We start from the raw sequence: 22,523 nt of genomic DNA on the forward strand, positions 1-22,523 counted from the left end.
AGAAATCATAACTCCAAAATTAACAGATCCTACTCCAAACCTCTGGGAATTCACATCCTGGAAGAAAATCACAGAGATAGCTCATCTTTCTCATATAGCACCTATAGAAATTGAATTTCGTCAGCTAAGTCCTAGTAAAATGGAAAAGAGTAATAGGACAGCTTCTCCCATTGTTGTTTATGGATTGTGGTTTATGGTTCACAAGCCCTTTCCCGTCCACTATCTCATCTGAATTTGTACCCTCTCAGAAAAGGGAAAATGACCATTTATCATATCATACTGCCCTATTCATACCATTATGGAAAATTTGTTAGTCTCAACCTTCTTTCATAAATCAAAATCAACCTTCTCAACCTTCCTTCATAAATCAAAATCAAAATTCCCAGTTTTAAAATGATTCCTTGGATGTTTCAGATACATCTGTAAATTTCATTAATTAATTATCAAATTTCACTAATGTGTTACCTAAGAGAAATGAAAAATAGATCAGTAATCTAGGAAAGTGAACACAGTTTGAAAATGCATGACTCCAGAAAAGTTTATTAATTGGTCTTATTTAAATAGGCCTCATTCTCTGCTTATCTAAGAACCAGTTGGATGAGCAGAGCAGAGGGAGATCTAACACCGAGAAAAATGAAAAAATAAGCATGTTTTTTAAGACCCAAAAATATCTATTAGAGACTTAGTCCTATGAATAAACAAAAACAATCATTGATTTGATTTACACTTAAAAATATAAACAATGGTTTGGAAGTTTTTTGTTCTGTTTTGTTTTGTTTATTTACCGGCAGCAGAAGTGAGTGTGACATGAAGGTCTCCCCTACGGGAATATTCAATTGTTGCTTCAAATTGTACATGCTCCAGGGACTTGATGGCGTTTTCTTGTCCTTCACAAGCTCTTGTTGGAATTTCAATGATAACTTCCCCATTAGCTTTCAGGGCTCTAAGTACATCAAAGAATCAGCATTGAATAAAATATCTCTCTTCTTCCTTGCATTCTATGCTTATATGTACACATTGGTCTGGACTAGATACTCAACTAGGCTTGCTGTTGCTCCCTGTTCTGAATAGAATCCAATCCAGGATTAGCTATAAATGAATTTTAATGCATAAGAAAATGGTAAGGAACACAGAAATTAGAATATAATGCTATTTGCCATGGAATCAAATCCAGGCCTTGGATCTATCAAAAAAAAGTGGCTTGCTATTGCAATATCAAAAAGAACCTCTTAAAAATATTTATTTTATCTATAAGGCCTTCCTAAAACATGTGCCCAAACCTCTCACCCTCAGGTATTTTGTGCAAGTGAGTCTTCAGTATAATCGTGGTTGCCTTGATAGAAACAACAAAACACTCATAGCACATTCTGCTTCTGTGGCCCGATGATGTAGGCCAGAGGTGGTCTATGTACACGCAGTGTGATAGAGGATCCTTCATGGAAGAAAAGTCATGAATCACACTGCACCAGGTCATGAAGCGAGGCTATTCTGAAAGTAGGTTTTGGATAATACTGCTTAGCAAGTGAATTTTGTCAATTCTAAGATGCATTTTTTAGTAGTTTAACATCTGAATTTGGGATGTTTCTTAAAATTAATGGGTGGTTGGTCATAGCTTAATTGATAATGCCTTTTCATAGTGGTACATTAAACAATGGTGCTCCTTAGATTTAATGCTACATGGTATATGTGCTACGAGAGGAAAATGCAAATATGCTAAGATAGTTTATAGATCTTTGGTCTCCTAGTGATTCCCCATGGAAACCCACAGAGAACACTGGCAAACTCCAAATCCGTCTACTTCAAAAGGGCAGGTGAGAAAAAAATTAGGCAGAGTGACAAACACTTTAATCAAATGGTGCCATGGGCACATCTTTGTTTAAAATTCCTGGAGTCACTTACCTGGGCTCAAAGTCATTGTCCTTTACAACACACTCTTTCTTCTCAGGCACACTGCTCCAGGTCCTGGGATCAGCTAAATCCACCAAAGCTTTTGCATTAAGCAAGCCGAATCCAAACCGACTGTTCACCATCAAGCCTGCTCCGTTCTTCTTCCATCCAGGGTTATTGGCCAGTGGGTCATACTCAGAAGTCCAGACAACCAAGTGCTGCATATCTCGCCAGGTGAGATTTGGGCTGAAGGAGAAGTGACCCAAAGTATCTTTTAGTGCTAAATAAAAGCATCTCCATGCAAGGATTATGAAGTGCCTTTGCAACTGTACTTACATTATTATAGGGTGTATTACTGTTGGTATGTTTTTAAAATCAGAATTCAAAATAGAGTACTGAAAACTTCTCCCCATAACATATAAATTAAGCTCTTACTTTAAGCAAAATTCAGTCCTCAGCATTGTAGAAGTATAGAACTTTGTCCCTGATTTCTAATTACGTACATTTTATTTGAGCAAAAAATTAAAATGACAATACTTCCTTTGTGTCTTCCAATCTTATGCTGCCCATGCGAATCTTTAGCACTTTCAGCATTGTGAACCCATAGATGAAGCCTTGACTTCCATCTTAGAAAGAGCCAGATTTTAAAAACACAGGCTGGCTACCTACTATTGAACACATTTTGCCTTTTTTCTTTATATATCGAAAGTGGCAAGAAACTCTTAACTACATGAGGTCATACTTGCAAGACACTATGCTAAATACTGTGGGGATAATTAAGGAAGTGGTTCTTGTCTTTAAGAAGCTTACAATCCAGTAAAAGAATTAAGTGTTTTTACAACTATAATGTATCCATTGAATATTTTATTCATAGCTTCATATATTATGGGAGTTTAGAGGAAAAAGAATTTCCATGGAATAGAGAGATCTAGGGAGGCTTTGCTGGAAAGAAATATTGAGCTGAGCTTTGAAGAGTGGGTATTCTGTCAGAGAAGAGAGCATGAGGTCACTGGAGGAAAAGCACCAAGGTGGAGCAGGGTATGGCCAGATTGCCATCTGGTTTGCTGGAGCAGGAGGGGGCAATAAGGAGAACTAAGTTTGAACAATGAGAATCTTGAGTGCTGGAAGGTGGGCTTATCCTTTGTCCTTTGGGCAGTGAGAATCATTGAAGATTTTTGAGCAAGGAAATAGTAAAATCAGAAGTCTTAGTAAGATAAATTTAGCAACAATATAAAGATACATTGGAGATGCAAGGGATTGTTGGATCTATTATCACCCTACATAAAATTTCATTTCTCCACACACACTCCCAAGCTCTCTTATCCTGCTATACGTTTTCTTCTTCCATAGCACTCATCCCCTTCCATACAAATGGGAAACATTTGTATTGTCTGTCTCCCTTGCTAGAATTTAGCCATGAGAAGGGGTGAAATCTTATCTATCTTGTTTTCTGTATACCGAGCTCCCAGAAGAATGCTAGGCACAGGGCATATGCTGAGCGAGTATATTGGTTGGCTGAATGATTGAATGTGTCTAAGTGTTAACAGCCCCGAAATATAATTTTTAAACTTATTGCTGTTAGTCATTAGATTCCTTTAAGATCTCAAGCTTTTCCTTGACTGTGAGACCTGCACTGTTTGCCTCAAGCCAATCAAGCACTAATTGATAGATAAATGCCCAAGTGTTTGCTTCTCCAGGCTCCTGTCTACTGCTAGGTTGTAGAACAATCATCAGGGGAATCTGGCTCAATTTGCTGCCTTCTCCCTGAGGCCCATAGTCTACTGGTTAAAACATTCCCTGATGACAGGAAAGAAGCAATGTGCTTTCCTAAACATTGAGAAGTTTGGCTTCTTGTTAAAAACCTGTGTGTGATTTTCAGGCCTGACCTGGGAGATTACAAAGGCCTCTGGCAGGCCTCCCAAGGAGAGCTGCCCCCGCCCCCATCCCAGACTTGGTGCATGGCCAGCAGCCAGCAAGCAGCAGGCTTTGAGGGGAGTTGCAGCCAAGGCCTCAGGCCCCCTGGCTCATCGTGTTCTTTGCATAGTTGTATTCCCAGCCCCTGTGAGTGCCGTCATTCCCAGGTCTCTGCCTGAGCCTCTGGCAGAGGTTTTCTTCAGGTGTCTCTGCCAAGGCCTCCTTATGGGGGAAGGAGGGAAAAACCTTGAAGACACTTTTCTCCATTTTGACTCAGTACTTTCCCACTCCTACCCTCCCTCGAGCCTCCCCATCCCTCACCTCAGGGTCCTTAAAACTGCTGTAGCCTTTTGTTTAGGGCTCACTTAACAGTGAGACCATCCCCCCATGTTTGTGCTGGTCTCCCCGATCAGTGTGTCCTGTTCCATGGGGGAAAATGGAATAGGGCAGATTGGTGTTTTCTCTGGTTTTAGACTCTTGCTTATACCATAGCAGTAAGTTTGATTAAAGGTTTCACTCTTTCATTTTTGGCTTGTTGCTTTAATGGGCTACTCTGACACCTAACAGCTCAGCTCCCTCCTGCTCAGTTCACCTGAGCTCCTGACAGACATGCCACTTAATCCCAGAGAGTGACTGGTGGGGGCTTAGAGGGACTCCAGTTCAGTGATTCTCAGTGGGTCCCAGACTGTTTGCATCATAATCACCTGGTGCACTTGCAAATAATAATTCCTGAGTCCCACCCCAACCCTACTGATCAAAATATCTAAGGGTAGGGCATGATTTTTATATTTATAATTGGGAGAAAATTGCCTAGCCAATTCTGTATTAGAGTGAAAATAACAGGATTGGTAGAAAGATTATAAGAATATGACCGGTTAAGACAATTATGTCATTTCAAATCACAGGGTCAGCATAGAGAGCAATGGAAAGCACGTTAAATTGTATTCTACCACCAAAGAACTGTGTGACCTTAAGCAAGTCACTCTTATCTCTCTGGACCTGAAGTCATTCATCTGTAATATGAGAGGGCTGAATATGACAAACTCCAGAATTCCTTACTATTCAGACTTTCTAACTGCCTAATACCATAAATACCTCTTTGTAGGTCTCGTTTCCTTCTTGGCCATCCCACACTCAAGAATTATTAACTAGCTGAGCAGAAATGACTATTTTCTCAGTGAAGGAATTAATTCTGTCCCATAAAGCATTTTATTGTAATGCTTGCTTCTTTCCAATCCTTTAAATGGAGTTTTAGGTAAAAGCCTCTTATCAAGGTGGTAAATGGGCAACACACCAGTTTTCTATACGGGTCATCAGTGTGCACAGGTGTGTGTATGGAGGTGGGGATGGGACAGGGTACTGATGGTCATGATAATCACATGCGAAGCATAGGCTTTCTATATTTCTATAGCAGAGCATTTATTTTATATTCAGTTGCAGGTTTTATTGTTTTTTTCAATTTTCTTTTATCTAGTTTTTGCAAAATATTCAAGGAGCTTCGTTGTCACACAATTAGGAAAATTAAACCTATTTTCCTAACAGAGTTAGTCATTTGTGTGCTTGTATTTCATAAATGAAAAGGAGCTGCTAACAATAGTGCAACTCATTCCTGACAACCTTCCTTTATTAATTGGTGCTCAATAGCATCCACAGTAATTACATTTTTAAAAACTGCATTGGGCTGCTAATCAAAGATATGTTTATAGAAAATAAGGGTTATGAAGTTAAACACTGAAATGAAGCTTTGCTTCTAATTAGAGGAGATGTAGGTAAAGTAATCTAGAGACAAAATCCTAGAATGAAAAGTCTTAGGGGCTACCTGGGCCAGTTCACACCTACATGAGCCCGGATATTCAAGATTTTCTAACCTGGACTTTCCAACATTTCCCAACCTACCTGTCAAAGATTTTTTTCTTGTGATTTTTTGCCAAAGGTCTGATGGAACATTGAAAGTCCATTTCTTTTTCTCCAGAATTTAATAAAAACAGGAGTTTGGTTCACCTGTTTGTTTAACACCTCCAGAGGTGTGAAGGGATTCAGTGGTTCACTTCAGAATTTTTCTACTGTATTAAAAATTATTATGATTCTTTTGATCTCTTCTCAAAAGACCGATGCTATTGTCTGCCATTTTTCTTAAGTATATAATAATTACTACATCATAATAACAGTGCCACAAGCATTTATGCAAGGAATTTCTTTCTTACATATTCACTTCCAGGATATGCCTACTAAGTACTCTAATGGGCATCTTCACAATCATAGCTGGATGAGGTTGTAGGAAAACACAGTTGTAAAAGGAACTATAACAGTTGTATCTCAAAATTTGATTAAGGTACTACCAGCATTAAAACTGCCTGGAATTCTTGATTAAAATAGGGATTCCCAGGCTGCACCAGAAACTTCTGAATCTGAGTTGCTGCCAGTATGTCCTAGGAATCTGCAAATTAAATAAACTCCCCAAGTGATTATTACATATGCTGGTGTTCAGGAAACATTGTCTCAAGGAAGGAAAGCATTCCTCTGTACAGATTTTGGCCAGAAACTGTCTTTTCTCCTTCTCTTTCCTCTTTCTATTCTCAACACTCCAACTACATCACATTTAATGCAGCACAGTAAGTAGTCTGCTTGTGACAGGAAATTTTTTGTGAGAAACTCATAAATATATGTTCACTGATCAGCCTCAGTCTCCTAACCCTCTTTTATCTGAGGGATGACAGGCTGCCATTCAACATTTCCTCTCCCTCTCAGAGCTGTGGGAGGCAGCAGAGTGTAGTTGCTGATAATGCAGGCTTTGGAGTCAGGCGGACCTGAGTTTGAATCTCTTTGTGAGATCTTGGTTACATTTCTTAAGCTCTCTAAGTCTCAATTTCTTTATTTATAAAATGCAACTAATAATTTCTGTCATAAGAATGTTGTAAGGATTATACTTCATATTGTACATAAGAGATTAGCACATGTCTGGCCTGTATTAAGAACCTGATCAATACTGGGTGTCATCATTCTTGGTAAGTTTAGTCAAGATTTCTCCTGTCCCCATAGTTGTTCCTTGGGGTATGTCACATGGTTAAATGATTCTCTCAATCATGCGTGTCTAGGGAGGACATCTGATCACACCTCTAGAAATTCTGGCATTCAGATTTTCTAAATAGTAGCCTTAGTATAGACAATTGAATAGAGTTCAGAGAACTGTACATCTGAGAATAGACATCTCGGTAATCTCTATGTATTTTGGTAGGAAGCATGTAAATGTCAAGGTAGATCATATCAATCTTACTGATTAATTGAATCAAAATGAAGGGAATTAAACTTTCATGATATGCACCTGGGATATCATACAGTCTCAATGTCTCTTAAATGATGAACACTGTGAGAATCTGGTGAAACCTACAATCCACCCCCCAGAACAGTGCCATACACACACCCCTAAGCAATTCTGCACAGTGAAATCCATCTGTGTGTTTCATAGCAATGAAGCCCTGCTTTAGCAATAGTCCATCAGAGACTAACTAGATTAACAAGGCTAGATCATTCCCAGCTAATTTTCTCCTTGCCTAGAAAAAGGAGAGTTGGAGTTTTAGAAAACAGGGATTATTCTTTTTAAATTTCAGTTCTTATGTGAAATTAACATTCTGTCTGTTCAGCTAGAGTGATATTTCTACTATATTGGTTACTAGACAAGGATGTGCTAGGCCTGACTACTTATATTTACATGCATCTGACAAGTGTTGGGTACAGAAGAAGAAAGTCTCTAGACTTAAAATTTTAAGAATGGCTTTCTTTTAACAGATCCCTGGGGCTAAGAGTCTGAAATGATAAATGTCACAAGCCTATTTCGCAGGGTCCTGTGCTTCATAGAACCCCACTTTCTTCCAATTCAGACTTCTCACCATCAACATCAATATTTCATGTTGAATTATCTATATATATATTGACATCTTCAATTTCAAATCTGAGAATCTTATAAAGGGAAGAAGTTTGAAAAAAATTATCTGGTTTGACCCCTTCATTTTATAGATGGAAATATTGATTCCTGTATGTAAATTTACCTGACTAAGGTCACACAGCTAGTGATATAGTTAGAAATTGAAGCCAGGTGTCCCCTGAAATTTTTATTGCTTGGGCTATTTTTCCTCAAAGTTCATTTGGATCTGCTGATGTCAGTCTTAGCTTATGTTCATAGATTTTGTCTTCTGTCTATCCCCTTCCCATTACAAGTGAACTCAGATTCTGAAGACAGGTTTTATGTTGGGCACAAGATCTATTTTTGATTGAGCACCTGGATTTGCTTCTTCCCTTACCAAATGTCTTCTCAACCCCTCCAGTAGGTAGACTCTTGATAAGAGCCTTGCTAGGTCTGCCTTGCTTAGCACTGTGGCATCTCACAGCTGAGATTCCCAGGAACTATACCACATCTCCACAGGAAGCGCCAGGGTTTTCAGAGCTAAGCTGGACTCACCTGGGCAAAGGCTCTGCAACTCCAGGACTTTTCCACTATGGGAAAGGCCAAGATGTTCTACGCCTCTGCTACTGTGAACCTAGTCCACTGAACATGACATGACAGGATGGCTTTGTCCTCTCTCTAGAGAATATGTGCGTTCTTCTAGGATAACCTCCTTGTTAGGAAAGATAATAGAAACTTCCAAATTTAATTGCTTCTTCTAATATGCATCCATAGCACCTGATTTAATATTTAAAGATTTGCTGCCACCACACAAGTTCAGAAAGCAGGAATGAGGAAACATAAAAAGCTGTGCACGTGCAATGTGACAGTTAAGTTTTTTTCCTCTGTGCTAGGTATTGGACTTTTGGGTAACTATTATAAGAAGGAAAATGTTAAATCATTTTTAACATCATTTTTCATCTAAAATAAATTTCAGGGGGATTTAGAATTTAAATATGGTAAAAGAACCATCATAAAAGATATATAAATATATGTTTATCTAAATTTGGGTTGGGAAGATTTTTTGAGCATAAAAGCAAAAGAAGGAGCCTTAAAGAAACAGACTGAGAAATAGAAATATGTACATATTAACTTCCTTACATTAAAAATCACATATAAACAAATTTAAAAGGTAAATGTCAAACTGATAGAACATTAATAGGTTTTCTGAATCAAGGCCATAAAACAGAAGCAAGGCCATAAAGAAGCAATCACAGAAGACAAGTGGTCAGTAGATATAAGATATTAAGCTTCATTAGTAATGAAATAAAAGCATATTAAAATGAGATACCATTTACACTATCAAAATAGCAAACGTTTTAAAAGATAATAAAAGTGGTTTTGGCAAGGGTTTTGGAAACTCACTTTCGCACATGTTCCTGGCGGGAATATAAAACGGTCTAGTCTTTCAAGGCAGCAACTTATCATTATGTATCAAAATCGTTAAAACATGCCTGCCCTTTGGCCCCCAAACACCAATTCTGAGTGTCTATCCTGAGGAAATTATCAGAGATGACAACCAATATTATGGACAAGGGTGTCTATCTAAGCATGATTAAATGACTAGTAAAATTTGCTTTCATACAATGGAATACTAAGAAAAGATAAAAATCCTGTCTTTAATTCTCATGTACCCTATCATGGTTATTTCAGCTCTGGGACTAGCTTTATATAGTCTGAAAAAAGGATGTTTTATAAACTTGTTGTTCCTAATACTTTCCATAGGCAATTATTTGGACAAAGTCTTGCCTGATGAGAATAAGCAGAAGTGAGAAGGTCTTGCAGCTGAGTGGGAAGGAGATTGGAGGTGGGGGGAGCATGAGTGTTTAAAGGTCAAGGAACATTGACTTAGACATGAGAAAGTGCTTTTAATATATTTTAGGATGGATTAAAAAAAACCAAATTACAAAGCAATGTGTATATTAAGATCCCAATTTTGTAAGATGTGTGTCTGTATTAAATCTACATCGAGATGTTAACAATGGTTATCTCAAAATGGCAGGAAGAGAGTTTATCTTTCTTCTTTCTTTCTTCCTTTTTTTTTTAGTTTTCCAAAATTTCTATTGTAACCATATATTCATAAAACAATATGTGTTACTAAAAAGAAGCAGCAGCAGCCTTAGCAAAGGTGATGAGAAGCTTTCTGGGCCTTACTTTGCTTCCAGGGCCAGAGCGAAGATGCCAGCAGCCAGGGGTGCCGAGGCCGAGGTGCCCGTGTGGGTCTCAGTGCAGTCATTGTGCAGGTCAGCACTCGTCTGGATGGCATCAGGAAGGAAAGAAAGGCGAGGACATGTGAGGAGTGTGAGCCTGTCCCTAGGATTAACCACACCAAGGGCTGCATCTGCTATGACCAGGAGACTCAGCTGATTCGATTCCCTACTTCCTCCTCTAAACACGGGCGGATGTTTGCCATCTGCTGATATTTTAGTTCACTCTCCTCTATATGCAACATGTCTATAATTCTGGCAGCAAGATGTCTCTTCTGGGAATGAAGTACTCCCACTATGAATATTTTCTCTTCTGAGATTCCCAAACGAAAAGCTGTCTATAAAAAAGGAACTGTTTCAAAATCACTGTGAATCATGCTGGCCCATTAATCATTGGGTCCATTGTGTTTGGTCTGGCATATTTAGAAATTCTGCCTCACACAAAATTCCCTTTTGCCTTCAGATTGACATTTGGCTGCCTCTTCAGTGCAAGGATGTAAAGCCACCCTGACCATAGCCCCTTGCGCAACATTTCCTTAGTGTGTTATCTGCATTCACTGTTGACTAGATTTGAGGCCCACAAGTTAGTCTACATTTGCATTTTGATGAAAATGGTGGGTTTTTGAAATGAAAAGTGTGGTGCCGGTCTTAGTTCTGAGTTCAAATTCTAGAGCTGCTACTTATTAGATGTGTCCCATGGGCAAGTCACTTGGTTTTCTGATCTGTAACATGAGATTTACATTTCCTGACTCATATCCTAAGGCTTAAGTGAGGTCCTGTCTGTGAAAGTACTTCTACACCATATTATTGCATGTAAGGAATTACCCAGGCTAGCTTTAGAGTAATGAAGAGGTTGCTGAGACAGAAGAAATCAAAAAGACTTGCAGTCCGTCTGCCTTAAGGACCACAGCTCTGCAGGTTGAACAAGGAGTTGGGCCAAAGGATTACTAACATGACACCACCCAGGCTCCAGCACTATAGTTTTTCAGCTTGAGATTTCAATGTGTGGGAGGGAAGTGTAAAAAAATAATTTGTTCTATTATCACTCCCTTTGACTTCCCGCTTGGAGTTGCTGAATTCTCAAGTTAACGTGGCTCTGCTCCTCAGAGGGCTCTGGAGGCAAAGTTGCCCTTTTTACCTATTGACGTAAGTAAGCCCCCAGAGATGACTGTGCTGAGGAAGAGGTTTGCGTAAGAAAGAGGCTATGTTACTGCAACTGCCTCAAATAGAATCTACCAGCTGTCTCTCCTATAGCTGGTTTACCTAAGGAGGGATCTTTACAAAGATGGAAAATCTTCCTCCTGCTTCAGTTCAGGGTAGCCCAGATGATGGACAGTTTATGACATGATGATTCTAAAATGCACAGCAAGTCATTTTCGAAAGGCAGCTCTCGGCACCCAGGGGAATGACAACAGCCAGGGGCTCTGCGCACAAGGGGCACAGATGTCTGATATGCCCCTTTCAAAGGTTATAAAATATGCCTTCCATAAAGAACCCTGGGGTAGAATGTCACTAATTTTTGAACAATTGAAGATAAAAGTATGAGAGGGAGGCTAGCGCTTTGAAGTTGAGACCACAGTTTTACTTTCTAAACTAGGTTGCAAAACTAGGCAGAGGTGCAGAATAGTGATCCTGTATGAAGAAGACATTAGTGCTGACAATTTTGTTGAGATGCTATGAATAGGACTTTTGCACACATTCTGAGATAATTATTATATGGTTCGCCCACAATCTAATTGGATTATGATCTGCAAATTCATTGAGATAAGGATCTACATACTTTAGCTAGTTGGTTCATTCTGTGTCAGGAGTTAAATTTGAGGCTTTAAATTTTTAAATTAAAACTGCCTCTCTTTTTCTCAAAGCTCCCGAATGGCCCTTCAACATCATGCCCTTGAAGGGAAATCCAATAATTGCCCTTGGCAGTCTGACTCATGGAAGCGAAGGCATAGGCAGGCGTGGGCTGGAGGAACTCTCTCAGCATGTAACATCCCTGAGCTGCTCACCAAGATGCTGAGAAGTTCACCTCAGGGGACATTGAGTCTGTTATTTTCTTGCAGGTCATCCATTCTTAGGAGACATAACTAATGTAGACTCTGTATTTTTATCATCTGCTAAAGGGCAAGTCAGATTATATCCCTGCTGTCAAAGGATCAGCAAGTACAAGGGAGATAAAGCCCCTACAACCCTGAAATCTCCTTTAAGGCTGTTTCCAGGGAGGCATCAGAGAAGCAGAAAAGACATTTGGAGTTTCAACTGTATGTAATGACAGGTTTGGTGGTGTCTCAGGGCTGAGTTTAAAAATGACACAGAGGGAAGATCATCTTGGCAGAAGTGTCATTATCCCCGGAGAGAAAACTTCCCACTCTATGTCAGTCTTTCAAGTGAGTAAACGTGAGTCTCCCCAGCTGAGACGTCAAGCTTAAGCAAATCAGTTCTACCAAAGGTCAGTTAGGAGAATCTTTCTCGGTGCAAGCCACGCTCTCCTACCCAAGCAGAAAGAGTTAGACAAAAGCAACATACGATTCGCTGGTCGGTGTAATCCCCGCTGCTGTACGAGGTGGCCAGCGTGGAGGAGCACTTCTCGGCGTACCAGGGGGACAGGCCTTGCTGGGAGGCACTGCTGATGGAGATGGTGTAGATGCTGTCCGTGTAGCCATCACAGTCACAGTTATCTCCCTGACGTCCCCCATTCCCAGAAGCCCAGACGAAGACGGAACCCTTTCCTTGTCTCCCCTAAAGGAAAAGCCAGAATGTATATACATCTGTTATTCTCTATTGTGCTCACTGTCGTATCCCAACAAAATCCCCAACAAATACATGTGAAGTTCTCAGACACAGTTTTTGGGGGGTCTATTTTCAAGTCCAGTTCCTGCAGCATCAATGTGGGAAGTCTCATGAGACTGTTATTATTAGCCACTAGACTCTGGCCCTGCCTGTCTCCATCATCTGGGCCCTGTGCGGGGAGGGGGCGGGCGGACTGAGCACGCGCTTTTCTTCCTTTCTTTATTAGGCAGATTCATAATCTAGCCTTTAGTACTCACTCATATTTTTTCACTTTTCTTTTGGCTTATGTTACTATGCTTGAATCTTTGAACTTCCTCTTTTTTTTTCTTGCTTGAATCTTCTGGCTGACTGATAGAATGAGAAAATCAGGCATTATTCAGATCTGCCTCGCAGCTGTGTTAAAAGGGACCATTCCATTGAATGAAACTTGTCAAGGCCACCCTTTCTATGATTTTTCAATGTGTGCTCTCCAGAATTTGTGCTTTTGTTTCATTCTGTGGAGTACAAGGTCTTGGAATCTGTGCACTGATGCAGTAAACCCAAGGGACAGAGCCACAAAGCCAAGGCACAAGCATTCGACGGGCACATGAAGAGCAGAAGGCAATGTGTCGCTACATGTAAGAATGCCTTTTCAGAGCATTTGAAAGAAGTCTGGGTAGTAGTTTACTTAGTGTAAAAACCCAAAAGCAGCAGAACAATGACAACAGGAGGAAGAATGTCCAGACATATTTTTAAAGTAAATATCCTAAAAGTACTAAATCTCCTTTTGATGTCAGACCCAAACAGAGTAAACTCTCTTAAGCTTTAATTCCATCCCTCTGAAGACATTTTGGCTTTCTAAGTGCATTAAAATCATGAAGAACTTTGGTAAGAAATTCACAACCATTTCTCTCCATATTACCAAAGTGTCCTTCCTTCCTGCTCATACCCAAACAGTCAGGTTGCATCTCAAGTGGGTCTGTGTTAGCATCTCACCTGTTTGACACCATACTCAAAAGCCTTCTGGGCTAGTCTGCCAGGCCCCTCCACAGTTTTCCCATCATCATTAGGGCCCCAGCTTGCACTATAAATATCCACATGTCCAGGATTGAATCCAATTGAACTGGCCTCAATAGCATCGGTAACAATGCCATCCAGCATTCTTATGCCTGAGTAGCAAAACAAACACATACAATGTTTGATGTGAGTATGCACATGTATAAAAGTGCAATGCTCTTAATATTTATTTTTTTTAAAGGACTCTCAAAAGAGTCAAAAACAAGGTTAGGCACTGAATATCCATAATGCCTGCCACCCAGCTATTAACAGCACAGAAGGAAGGGGCAAGTCACTGCCCACTGCCCCCGTAACTTTCTTGTCTGCCCTTTAGAGATAACACTATGCACTGTGAAGGCAGCTGTGATTTTTTTTCCCACTCAAGATTCTCTTCCCAGCAGTATGCCTGAGATTGAAGGAGAGTAGCATCATTGGATGAGAGGAAGTGGTCATTAATTACAAAATGTTTCCCCTCTACTCCGGCAAAATGACAGATTAGCTTTCAGAAAGACCCATCAAACAGCCCTCCCTCCATGTTCCTGCTCATGACTGTACCACAAATGGCTGTGGCCCAGTCTGTGCCATACAAAGGGCCCAGTATGGGAGAGAGTACAGCTTGAAAAGATCTAGCACAATAGGAAACTAACAAATAGGGAAAGAACTCTTGTTTCTAAACACTGATTAAAAATAACCCAGAGGCCATTCTTTTATGTGTTTGCTAAGAAACATTTTCAAGGAACATGTTTCCTTTTCTTCTAAATAATCACAAGGATGAAATCATTGCCATGGATTTCACTCCCGAGGGAAAATCATTTTTCATCAGGAGAATGTCGATGTGGTAGCTCCTTCTGCTTTCCAACAGGCTGTCGTCCATCATCAGACTCATGAAGTCAAGAGCCAGGAAGGCAAAAGCAATTTGGACAGACACAAGCAGCTACCTGGTTATTCCTAGCTTCAGGCTGATAGTACGAGAAATGCACAGCTTTAGATTTTCTCACTATTATGTACTATGGAGCAAAGGCAAAAGCACATGTAATTGACATGATGAGTGAAAGTCATATTTCTTTTTAAAAAGTTTAAAAATGTATCTGGAAGAAAAAAATTGTAACTGTGCTACTTACTGCTATATGATCTTGAGCAAGCCACTTACCCTCTCTGTGCCTCAGTTTCAACTGTAGAATGGGGATGATAGTAACAGCTCACGTGCATTGAGGATAGTCTATATGCAGGCACCGTTCTACAGGCCTTACACATATGAGCTCATCTATCCTTACAATAACCATTTGAGGTAGATGCTGTAATTCTCCATATTTTACAGGTGGAGAGACTAAGGCCAGAGAGGGAAAGTGACTTGCACAAGGCCACACAGCTTGAAACTGGGGAGTCAAAATTTGAACCCTAGAAATCTGGCAGCCAAATTCATCCTGTTAACTGCCAGGATTCACTGCCTGTAGGGTAAGTGATTGACATACAGTCAATAAATGAAAATTATTGTTGAAAAAATGTATTTGGGGCTAGATCATCAGAGGGTGGAGCAATGAAAAAAAATCATAGGCTTATAATCAGAAGTCTTGTGTTTCACTGCCACAAACTAGCTTTCATTACCTTGAGAACCTTGCTTCTGATTCTTCCTCTATGAAAGGAAGGAAGCAGATGATTCTCTCACGAACTATAGCAGTTTAGTTCATTATGACTTAAAATGTGTTCGTTTTCTAGTTGATTATATAATTTGTGCTTCTGCCTTCATTTTCTTTAAATTAACACAACACTTTGAAGATGTTAGTATCAAAGGAATCAGAAATGGCACTTAAAATGTAAGACTGCCCTGTACTAGTGAGAGATGCATTATATATGCCAGGATGTATATTTATTTGGTTTCTAAAAATATATAACCAAATTCAAGGTATACTCATGAAGAGTTTAATAGAATTTTACTGTAACTGACATGTTCTACACTTGATCTTTTGTGTGATTATAGTTTTGAAAACCAATCTAAACTCAAAATTTGTAGCATAACCATGAAAGCCTGTGGCAGGGATAGTGTAAAGAGGAGAGACATTATTATTTTTATTATTATCATTATCTAGCCCCTGCAGATCCACTCTCCACACTTCTCCATTGGAAGGTGGACTGTGTCAGTGGGGTGTCTTGCCTTCCCGTTGGGTTCAGCCAACTGAGGACACCAGCAGGAAGGTGGAGGATGACAGAAGAGTGAGGTTCCCCTAGATCCTCCCTGCCTAGAAGTAGCTCTGTTGTACTCAAGGCCACAGCTCCTGTCCAGGGACTTCTCCGATGACCACACCTTTCTCTTTCCACTTTCCATTGATCTCTCCTTCCTTTTGCTCTTTTGGGACTAAAGGTGGTAACATTTGTTAGCTCCTTGTTTGTTTCCTCTAACTCTTATAAATAGTCTCTGTATTAAAATGTCCTCAATTACCCTAGTGGAATTTACCATGTGTTTCCCCATAAGGACTAAAACAACTAGAGATTCTACATCCTTGTTATTAAAGATAACCTTTGGCTACTTAATATAACAAGTATGTATTTTTAAAATTTTTTGAAGCTGTTCTTTGCCATGAAATGAAAAATCTCTACAGAATTGAAAGGCTGGAAAAGTCCTTGCCTAAATTTACCTCCTCCTTCTGTTCCCTTTGCAAGCACTCAATTACCAACTCTTCCAAATATGAACATAGAGAAAATTAGATTGGGTTTAAATGATATTCAACATTTCCATTTTTTTTTTCCTGCAAAGATGTATAGGCTATATTTAGCTATCCATTTTCTGGGAATCCAAATCCACTGATTTGCTAGCAAATCACACTCAAGTCCAGCAGCAAGTTTTACATGGAGTTCATTTCTTCCTCTGGAGATTGGGAAGCATCCTTCCCACCACGCACCAGCCGCACTTACAGTAGGTAATGCAAGCCTCAAGCTAAAGCATCAAACTACAGGAACAACCCTCTGCTTTACCTCCGACTTTGGAATTATATGCAACTCCGACCCCACATTTGTGATTATTTGCTTGCATGGCAATTTCTCCTGCACATCTGGTCCCATGTCTGAGGATTAAAAAATAAGAGTTGTAAACAATCCCTTGAAGTTGATACGACAAGCAAACAGAAAGGACATTGTTGGGGGGGAGGGAGGAGAGGGAGGAGGGAGGGAGGCTTTGGTAAGGGGCCACAATAATCAACCACAATGTATATCGACAAAATAAAATTTAAATAAATAAATAAATAAATAAATAAAATTTTTAAAAAAGAGTTGTAAAACATCAATAAAGACAAACAATTGTTTTGCATATGAATCCATGGTACATGGATACATTAATTCTTTGTCAGACTTGTTGCTGTTTTATTCCCATTGCAAGAGACAAAATTTATATTCAGAGAGGGGCACAGGTCCTGGAGCCAAAGCATATGAATTCTAATCTTGGCTTCTGCCACTAATTAGTGGTGTGACCTCAGGTAAGTTATTTATCCTCAAAGGATTGTTGTGAAGATCCCATGAGATAATGTGTGTAGAGCCCTTAGAGCAGTGGCTGGCATATAGTAAGAACAAGTGTTAGCTATTGATACTATTGGGAGCAACTCTGACACTCAGAAACAATTTCAAAGAAATGGCTTCTCCTTCATACTTTATAGTAGTGAAGTGGCTCCTCACTTGTCTCCCTAGTGACTGCCTTGGATTAGGTTATCCTTGACCTGCCCTCATAGGATATGACAGAACAGAGTCCCCTTCTAAGCCCTCCTTCACTCCTCCAACCACATACCACACTAAATCTTCTGAGGGTTTTCTGGTACCAAGAGGAGTTTGAGATTTTTCATGAGACACTGCAGGCTAACTGGGAAACCAGGGTGCTCCCACAACTCTGACTGGCACCAGAAGTTTGAACAAGACTGGCTTCGCAATCAGGCAAAGAGGGCAATTTAGGATTTCAGGGCATTTAGGAGAACATTCATCTCTAAACTCACCAAATTCAACCACTAAAGCATCCGTTCTATAAATCAGGGGTAATAATGTCTTTTCACACCACCATCCTGACTCAGGAGGGCCAATAAGCCGAGAGCCCATTAATATGAATCCCTGTTTTTCTTGACTTTATTGCATTGTGGAAGCACCTGGGAGTTGTGAGAAAGCTGCTGCTGGCTTGGAGGAGCCGTTGACTGGATATGCCGACACAGAGGAAAAGAGAAGCAAGGGTTTGCTCCAAGCAACGATGTCTGCCGGCTGCTTGTAGACACTGGCCATCTATTAATTCAGCCTTGCACAGAATATGAAATTCCTAAATTGACTGGGCCATCTACAAGAATTCTGTTTAACTCTTTTTTTTTAAAGTACCAGTGATTTTCTGGTCACCTTCCACTACGTGATGGTCCTGCTCCGGCATGTTAATACTGGATAGGAATTCTAAGTCAAAGACTACACTTTCAGGGGTCATTTCTATAGTTCATTACAGGAATTCTAACTCAGAATGATATAATTATCTTTAATTCAAGGGCTTCCCTGATTTGGCAGTCATCTGCTTCTTTTTTGTTTGCTCACATTTTCCCCTTCTGGGAAGTGGTCCTCCGTGATTCTTTGTCATTCTTTCAGTCACGGGGCCCCTACTCCTCACAGTTTTCAAGGATTGATGCAGATTCTGGGGAAGAGATCTCTACTCTTCCTTGGGAATCTTGAGCTTTAAGTTCCACATGAGGCTCGTGGATCTTGCTGCCAGGCAAGAGTTTACTGAGAAGGAAGCTGAGTGCAGGCGAGCCGCTCCAGGGGATGGAAACAGGTTGGTTGGTGTCCTGAGGACATATTATTTGAACTCCTGGATCTTGCAACATCTGAAGCTAGAGCATCCCTTGGGTGAAACTTTTTTAAAATCCCCATTTTACTTAATCTTTGAATTAGGATTCTTTCATTTGCAACTGAGCTGTCCTCACCAACATGCCCATGCTCTGAGAAATGTGTGCACATTTGAACACATAGTAGGTGCCTTATACTTTGTGGATGGATTAGCCCACTTTGCCTTTGTAGAAGGAGAAATTCAGGTGTCGTCCTGTGAGAAATGTGTTTCTGGAAGCCACCACTGCCTACATTTACATTTACACAGGATAGGGACAGGACCCAGGATAGCAAAAAGTCCAATACAAGTCTCTAGCCTGAGCCAAGAGAATCAACCTGTTGACAAACACATATCCCCATAATTGTGCCTCTGTCTTAAAAAATGATGCAGTGTGTCACCGCCTATTACTTAACTCTCCTCGTATAGTAAAGACTGACTGCTGCATAGTGAGAGTAGCAATAGGGTCATGGTACAAATGTAGACTGATCTTTTTTCCTCCTCTTATCCTCACTTCCCACCTCCATGCATTAATTAAAAGGGAAGACTTTATCGAACTATGTCTATGTCACTCTTTATAGACCCGCAGCTCTTTTTCTTTCCTAAGTCAAGCACTGTGATAAAAGAACCATCTATTATCTTAAAACAATGGTAGTGACTGGTGTTTAAACAAATTGATTTTTTAAAAAATTATTCCACAAGATAGTTTAAAGACTACTATTATTCTGGTTAAGATATCCTTGTCACATATATTATTTAACTAGAAAAATAATCTGTAATTGGTGTTGAAATACTAAATACAGATTCATGCCAGCTTAATAGTAAGAGTTACCCGCACTTTTAAGATTTTATTGTTTAGTGATTCCTCCAGTGATTTGCAAAGGAGCATTCAGATGTAGCTTCTACTAATCTCATTTACATAGTGAAAAAGAACAGCTGCAATACAGAGAGTTTGGAGAGATAATGCCCTTAGAATTGGAGGATAATAGGTTTCCAATTGCAATAAAGACCAAGACAAAATGGAGCCATTCATTTTCTAAACCTAGGGGATTTATGTCTGACAACATTCTAGAAGGGTGGCCATTTCTTGTTATATCTCCTGATTAATGATAGGGATGCTACCTTTCTGGTTGGTAGTCAAGAGGACACTGACAGATAGTTGCTCATTGTGTCATTTTCAAATAGCAGATTTTGAACTGGCTCAGAAAATTGACTTGCCTTTGTTTCTGCTCCTACTGGATAATATTATTCTCGTTATACTAATTTCTCACTAAAAGAAGGTCTTTAGCAACTTCAGTTGCTAAATCAAAAGCTTTGATCATCATCATCATCACTGTCATTGTCATTATCATCATCATCTCATGGGCATCATCATCACAGCAGTTATTTAACTTTTTTTTATGTACCAGGCAGTGTCCAACCCATTTATATATATAAACTTACTTCATCTCTGTAATAACGCAATGAAGTAGATATCCGTTTCCAAAAGATTATAAAACTTAAGTACAAAGAAGTTAATAATTTGCTCAAGGTCACTCAACTGATAAGTGGCAGGTCTAAGATTCGATCTAAAGCTTGTTCCAAAGTCTGTGTTTTGAAGTGTTGGGTTATGCCATGCTAGCTCCATGCCATGTGAAAAGTCCATGGCAGGCTATGCTCTGAAAGCTCAGAGATTTTAGGCTCAAGATAAATATCATCATATGAGCTGCTTCCTTGGGATCTCTGGAGCTCCCTGAGTTGGGGGAAATGTAGCTATTAGAGATAGTGTCCTGTAAGATTCCCCCTTTTTTAGCGAGGGAAGAGAGAGGTCTGAATTCCCCTCCTAATGACTAGAGAATCTCTAGAGTATCCCTTCACCAAGTATTCACATACTGTGAAGTCACCACACAAGTTATCACCTGCAGTAGATCCTGGGACCAGGACAAGGATCTGCCTAGGCAGGAGGTATGCTACCCGGGAGGGAGACTGACACCTCCAGCTGAGTCTCCTCAGCTGCACCTATGTGGCTGAGAGCAGATTTCCCACTTAGTCTTAACCAAGGGATGGAATGAAATCTGTTGTTTTTACTCCGTTCTAAAAAGCGTGCTCCTTTCTTCCATGTACTTATTGCCCATTTCCTCAGGAAGTTCCTTTCAGAAACATGCCCATGCTCTGAGAGCAAGTGCCTTGTCACCCATTTTAGGGGACAAAAATAAAAAGCAGAGGCAAAGAGAGGGAAGTGATTTCCCCAAGGTCACCCCCTATGCCAGTAATTGGCAAAGCCTCAACTGCCAGCCAGCCTAGCATTACAAGACCGTGTTCCAAAAGATCAGAGGTTCCTGCTGATCCCATACTCTCCTGACTCAGAAATAGGGCTGAGACTGTTGGGGTGGGGGTGGACCTGCTATAAGTTCCTGAGAAACTCCCACTTTCCTCCAAGTCTACCCCTGCCAGTGGTTCCTATTCGTATTGTTACTGAAATGTTCTAACCTTTAAGGGTATATGTAGTTAACTCCTTTACTTAAATCACCAAAGAAATAAGTGGTACTGAAAGAAGTAGAATCTTTGAACCCTCCATAAGCCTCCCCTTCTCCCCAAAGAAAAACCATACACCCAGAAGTTGAGGCCAAGTCCATGTGCCCCAGCCTCCCTTCCTGGAGGTTGCTGGCCTTCTGGAGGGGGTGCCATCCAAAGAAAGGAACAACTTTAGGTCAATATTACTGCACCAGCCTCATGGGAGTTCGAGAGAGAATAAAGGAAAGAGTGAGAGTGAGAGAAAGAGAGAGACAGAGAGAGAAAGTTGACTGACCCAAGTTGGGTAACAGTCCAAGGGACAGAGCTATCCAGAGAGACCAGAGGAGCACGTTATGTGACATTTACCAAGAGCTTTTACTTGCTTTGCTTTTTTCATCCCCACTTCTAGCTGCAAGCCCTAATTTTGCCGTTGGCCTTCATCTATTCTGGTGCAAGTCTCTTCTGGGTGGAGAAAATAAAGAGGAAAGTTTGAATGTCTCCTTGCAGCCTGTGAGTGATGTCAGTATGAACAAAGATGAGTTCTAACATGGGCATGGACACTTTGAGGCCATGAGCCTAGAGGGTAAAGTTTCTTTGGGGCTAAGAGACAGGGTTAGAAATCTCTTGCCTCTGGGTCTCTTTTGGACTCCTGCTTTGGAAATTCTGGCTCTTGTCCTCCCTTACCACCCTGTGTCTAAAACGGAGAGATAATTAATCTAGGAGTCAGATGCCGTCCCCTTTCTCTTCCCTTTGACTTTCCACCTAGCAGGAGCTCTGGAACAGGCTACTAACTGATTCAGTACCTTGGAGACTGGGTTGGATTTGGGGACCAGGGCTCAGGTATGAAACTCTAGTCTGGTGTCTGGTCATGCTCTTCTGGGGGAAATGGCTGAGGATGGTTGTAGCCACCACAGGAAGTTGTTGACTAACATCAAGCATGTTGCTAATAGCAAAAGATTTATACGATAATTGGGGTGAGCTCGAAGTTTGTACTCTTTATGCCCCAAACATTCTTTCTAAAGCTACAAATCTTCAGTAACACTTGAGGGATAAATTTCATAATATCAGAAGAAGAATTTTACAATGTGGAAGTTTAATTAAAATATGGTTTTATAAACCCAAAGGAATATAAAAATGGAAGCTTCGATTCCTGTTTTAAAAGCAACAAAATATTGTGTACAGATGCTGTGCATTAACGTTTTCTGAGTGCTAGAGTGTGGATCAATTTTATAGCATAATTTTCACAAACAAGATAAAAGCATTTTAAAGTACTTTATTCTCCCGAAATGCACGATTACTCACTTGTTCTCATTTGTGGGGTCATATCGGGGAAACGGATCATGGTCATTATCATTAAAATCATAGCTAGCCTCTGGATCCTGAAGAGATAAAATAGAACTGTAGCATCATTTTTAAAAAAAAAAGAAAA

General features: G+C 40.2%; 1 protein-coding gene across 1 annotated transcript in view; it reads right to left on the reverse strand.

The window, feature by feature from the left end:
- PCSK1 (proprotein convertase subtilisin/kexin type 1) overlaps nucleotides 1–22,523 on the reverse strand; it is a 37,549-nt gene that overhangs the window by 4,655 nt on the left and 10,371 nt on the right. Inside the window, exons 5-11 of the mRNA XM_063086897.1 lie at nucleotides 22,397–22,473; nucleotides 16,741–16,829; nucleotides 13,711–13,883; nucleotides 12,472–12,684; nucleotides 9,896–9,996; nucleotides 1,900–2,133; nucleotides 786–943 (exon numbers count right to left, since the gene is read on the reverse strand). Of these exons, the coding sequence (XP_062942967.1) occupies nucleotides 786–943; nucleotides 1,900–2,133; nucleotides 9,896–9,996; nucleotides 12,472–12,684; nucleotides 13,711–13,883; nucleotides 16,741–16,829; nucleotides 22,397–22,473 (1,045 nt within the window). The remainder of the gene's footprint in view (nucleotides 1–785; nucleotides 944–1,899; nucleotides 2,134–9,895; nucleotides 9,997–12,471; nucleotides 12,685–13,710; nucleotides 13,884–16,740; nucleotides 16,830–22,396; nucleotides 22,474–22,523) is intronic.

The sequence above is a fragment of the Cynocephalus volans genome, chromosome 2 (assembly GCF_027409185.1).
Source record: "Cynocephalus volans isolate mCynVol1 chromosome 2, mCynVol1.pri, whole genome shotgun sequence".
In the NCBI taxonomy this organism is placed as follows: Eukaryota; Metazoa; Chordata; class Mammalia; order Dermoptera; family Cynocephalidae; genus Cynocephalus; species Cynocephalus volans.